The sequence below is a fragment of the Phaethon lepturus genome, unplaced genomic scaffold (assembly GCF_000687285.1).
Source record: "Phaethon lepturus isolate BGI_N335 unplaced genomic scaffold, ASM68728v1 scaffold56719, whole genome shotgun sequence".
In the NCBI taxonomy this organism is placed as follows: domain Eukaryota; kingdom Metazoa; phylum Chordata; class Aves; order Phaethontiformes; family Phaethontidae; genus Phaethon; species Phaethon lepturus.
Window position 1 is genome coordinate 17,040 of NW_010563906.1, and position 5,028 is coordinate 22,067.

Consider the following 5,028-nt stretch of genomic DNA (forward strand, 5'->3'; position numbering starts at 1 on the left):
TTGGTCCCAAAGGATGGTTTATTTGGAGATTCCTGGATCAGGATGCACAAGTCATGCTGACTTTCAGAACTGCATAGAAAAAGGCTTTGATGAACCATATGTTGAAGATCTCTTGCATCCAGAGAAGCAGAATTTATGCTGGAGCTCCGATAGCCAGATTCAAAGGATTCTTCTGACTTCTTGCTGGCTGTACTACAACTGTAGGCATCTTGAGAGGCTTTGGTGAAAAGGGAGACTGTATGAGAAATATCACATGGCTGCTGACTCTGGGCTGTGCTTTCTTTTGGATTTCGCTGTGATGGATTTTCTGACTCAAGTTTCTCAAAGCTTTTATTCTCACCTGTGATGATGTCTGGGTCTCTGTCATCTGGCGTGTTGTTTTCATCCGCCAGAAGCTCAATAAACATACTAGCTAGTGCATCGTTGTGTTCAGTGTGCTTTCTGAAAGCACTGACACTGCTCTCACAAGGCTCAAACATGGTGATCTGGTCACTAGTCTCTTCCTGGCTCTCAGCCTCAATGTCTGTTAAACGTTCGCAGATTTCTATAGACTCTTCAACCAGAATTGTCTCAGGGGTTAAAACTGCACTGCTGCCTTTTGGAAACCACTCCCCAGACTCGCTGTGGCAACTGCAAGATTTCTCAACATTTCTGATGTTATCTTTTCCCTTGAAGTTTTGGCTTGACAAACTTTGAGCCAGGCAGTTCTTGCAACTTCTGTTTTTGGAAGTCAAAAGGAAAGGACAGTTAATGTTTATGTAATAGGAAACGATTTTATGCTGTAAAGCAGAGGTTGGGGTTTTTTTGGTTGTTTTGTTGGTGTGTTTTTTTTTTCCTTCCCCCTTTATCTTACTTACATTTGGTTTTCCGTATGACTCTGCTTTAAGTCATGGAAAGAGAACTTAATTTCATCAATGTAGCACAAAACTGAAAACTAATAAAGATACAAATGAGATTTAGGACACATGTGAATCGTATTTAGTATCCCCTGCACTAGCCAGACAATAGCAATTATTACATATTCTACTTCTAGTGATCAAGAAAAGGTATTTTTTGCCAAAAGTTTAAATTACCTTGACATTTTTTACAACCAAATGGCTCTTTGCTGGATTTGGGATTTGATCCCACCATTCTTTCTTCACTCTGCAAGGGAAGAATTAAAATTGCTTTGGCTGCATTTTGGCTTCATCAGTGCACACTTCCCTCTTCTGTTCTCTCTCTCTTAGCCATCTGCATTGCAGCAACAGGAAGTGCCTGTTTGGTGCATCTCCAAGTGCTGCTTTTCATTAAACTAGTGCAAAGATGTTTATATGTTTGGTGCGTGACTGCTCCGCACAACCACAGTCACATGTTCTTCTAAACATGTTTGAAATGATGTGCAAAACAGATAGGATCCCACTTTCACATTACCACTAAAAAAAAATTTAAAAAGAAATACGAATATTTAACCATCATTGTTGGAACTCCAGCAAACACTGGGATCCAAGACTGACAAACCCCATAACTGCAGCCCGTTTTGGATGCTACAACAAGCCCATTCTAGTAAGATTAATAGAGAATATTCAGTTACCTATGCAGAAAATGACACAGTGCAGCTGATTCATGTTTATAAAACATTTGCTCATAGAGAGGGAGATAACAGTGCTGAGGAAAAACAAAACATTCATTTCCTGTACTACTAGACATTCAGCTAATCAATAGCAATACTTGTATCTGTGCAACTGCTACTCTATAAAACCTGTGAACAGTATGATACATACTTGGTAAAACAGAAGTAACAAATTACAGATACTGCCATGATCAGTATGCAGGATACAGGAACAGCCATCTGCAGAATGTCATCAGCTGTTACTTGGTAATCTGTTAAACAAACATACGCTTTTACATGTATATGTGCGTATAAATACAAGTAGTAGCAATACCAAATTCATTGCTCCTCTTTTGCACCTTAAAAAATGCTCCTTTAGAGGACATAAAATAAAGCCTCCAGCAGATAACCAACAGAACATACACAGCTACCAGCGGTGGTGGTGTGTGGCATGTCTGAAAGGTCAATGCAAGTACTTGCAGTCAGTTACTGTGAGTGTTAGGAGCTGGGAGAGCCAACATGTACTGTGAGGCCATTTGTCAGCTCTTGGGGACAAACCTGTCACACAGTTCCTAAAATGGCATTATCATCTCCACTGTAGTGCAGCTATGCTTCTTGTCCTCTCTGTTGCTCTTCAGAGATTTTTATAAACACTCAGCCCTCTGATGGCTGAAGTATGGCTTAATTTGCAGCCTAAATGTCCCTTGTTCTTTTATACCCAGTTGCTCTTACGTCAACGTTGTTCTTCAATTTAAACATCTCTTCTCCTTCCCTGGTGTCTACTTCATGAAATATTTATAGAGAATAAACACATCCCCTTTCAGACTTTTTTTGCCACAAGGCTAAACAATCCGATTTCCCTTGGTCTTCTCTTCCTTAGTTTCCTCAGGAGCTGCCTTTTTACATTTCGTGTCTTTGGAAGCCTTTACAGATGTATCCACAATACATTCAAAAGGATGAAGATGATGATTCCGAACTCTCCTCTGAGAGGAGAGCAGTGGGGTCTATATGATATGGTTTATAAAATTATACCACCCTTTTATCAAGCTGCTATTTGTTACAATACTTACCATAGTGAAATTCAACGCCTTCACTCCATTCGCTCCAGTAGGCCGGGTAGTCTGTATAGTTACACCTTACACTTGCAACATAATCATAGCCTCTCCTCAAGGAGCTTGCAATAATTTCAAAGCTTTTTGCCTGGTAGTTAATTGCTTTTAGAGAAACCTGAGAAGAAAGTGAGAAAGTTCACTTTTATTTCTTTATGACATGAAGTGTTAGTGACAGCAATTAAATAACAATAGTGTTACGTGTTTCAGTGACCTTTCACAAATGAGCAAATGAATGAATGTGTACCTAATCTGCTGTGTGATACTGCATTTTGTTGTCATGAGTGGGTGGTGTTTGTGACATGCCACCATGCATATTCTTCCCCTATCAGAAGCAGCCCAGCCCTAAAGTGATGGATTTTTCAGGAGGGTGTCTGAAACGCCTCAAGTGCACCACAGAGTCATGAACAGCTGCCAGCTTCCCTATGTCTAAGGAGCAAATGAAGTTCAGGTAACAGAAGCACTGTATTTTCAATCTCTGCCCTGTCTCCTGTGAGCAGCAGACCATCTTGGGGTGGCAGTCAGAAGAGTTTCAATCCTTTAAAGCCCAGCTGGACCACCTTGGAGCAATGTGACCTCTGGCAAGTGTGTGATCAAGAACATTGTGGGACTTGCCCTTGCTGGCTCCTACACCATTATTCATGAAACGGTTTCAAGACTTTTCAAATGTGAAAGCTCCAGATAGACAGAAAATTAAGAGAGTGGCTGTCTCTTACCTCTGTTGGGTGCTGCTTCCTCCAGTATTTCACTTCATAGACGACTGGCTGTCCGGAGAGCATGGATGCAGGAGAGTAGCTCTCCTCCCAGCTCAGATTGAAATTACCATTTTCAACTTTCTCAATGGCAAGATTTTTGGGGGCCCTTGGCTTAACTGTACGTTAAAAAATACAATTAAGGAGAACATGGCAATGGGAAAGCACTGATGGAGAGAAGCAGAGACACAAACATTCACCAGAGACCAGAATCTCATCGCAGTCAATGCATTTAGCCCTTTACACTATGCTGTAGCACAAGGATATAGAGGCCAAAACAGGCCTACTGCAAAGTATTCATTAACAAGCACTGAATCTTCAAGCTGGCTGAACAAACTGCAAGTTCAACCTTTTGGTGCACTGGATGCAGCTTTCAGCCTGGAAAAATGTGAACCACCTGTGCCCTCACAATAGCATGCTGTGCTGCTTGGGTAGGCACAGACCTTCTGACAACTTTGCAGCCAGGCTGTCCTGGCTACCTCTCTCTTAGAAACAGATGCAGACTCCTGCTTATTCTGCTAACATGCAGCAGCAACAATCAAGTATTCTGAAAAGAACCAGCTCACTGATGCAGATGAATGCCTGCCTAAGGTATGTGAATGATTTCTCTGAGTGTTTGAGGTTACAAGTGTTATGAATAAGAACATTGTTCTAAACAAACTAGGTACCTATAGAGAGAGAAACTGTATCTATGCTCTGTCCTGTGAAAGAGCAGAGTCATTAACTTTTTATCACTGGCTGTTATAATCCAACAGCAATTACTGCAAAAATCTCTGTTGAGGGGGATGATTCAACTAGCATGAAAAAATGAGAGTATGATAGAGACAGGAATGGAAGAAATTTCAGTAGGGATAGCTTGGTGTCTTTCTAGAAACTGGAAGTAGCACCTTCCTCTTCCTCCTTGAATTCTACAGCCACAAGTAAAATGCAGTAAAGACATGTCTAAGCCCCCAAACTGCTGAGGGCTGGCAGCTGAGAGAAGACTCACTCTCTGCTTGCCCCATTACTTATACTCTTTCCTTAAGAACCTACTCCAGAACCAGGTTTCTACACCAAATGGATTTTGCATTTAAGCCAGCATGGCACTTTTCACCTCTGATAAGAAAATATTATTCCAGTGAGATGAATGAGGAGTTAGCTAGGACTGCAAAGCCCCGAACCAGATGTCCTGGTGACAAGTAAACAGTTTCTTACCAACCAGGGCTGGCGTAACACTGTAATTCCACACATCAGTCCCATTGAACTGTAGAGCTAGAATATATGTGAGGCCCGATACAAAATAATCCGGACATATTGTGCAAGTGCACCTTAAACTGTCTTTTCCATTCTCAGGGACACACACATGATTTCTGAAAAACAGGCAGAAAATGATGTGATGTTTAGAGAGCGTGGCACACTATTTCTCAAAAAGGTGAAATCAAGCCTGAATGTGTGGAGCTAATAAAATCTGACAAACATGCTCAGTTCCTAGAAACGTTTAGCACAAACAAATCCAAATCAAAACTGAACTGCCCCAAACTTCCAAACAACCTACCCTCCCCAAACACCCCTTGCCAATGTGACGCCCGTCTACAAGAAA

The 5,028-nt window shown here is 41.4% G+C and overlaps 1 protein-coding gene across 1 annotated transcript; it reads right to left on the minus strand.

The window, feature by feature from the left end:
• Window positions 1–340: 340 nt before the first annotated feature.
• On the minus strand, window positions 341–4,798 carry IL4R (interleukin 4 receptor; the record flags this gene model as incomplete). The annotated part of the gene is made up of 7 exons (XM_010294668.1): window positions 341–717; window positions 858–934; window positions 1,074–1,143; window positions 1,761–1,860; window positions 2,659–2,815; window positions 3,414–3,568; window positions 4,644–4,798. Coding segments are annotated over 7 exons (1,091 nt in total), but the record flags the coding sequence as incomplete, so codon positions are not given.
• Window positions 4,799–5,028: the final 230 nt, after the last annotated feature.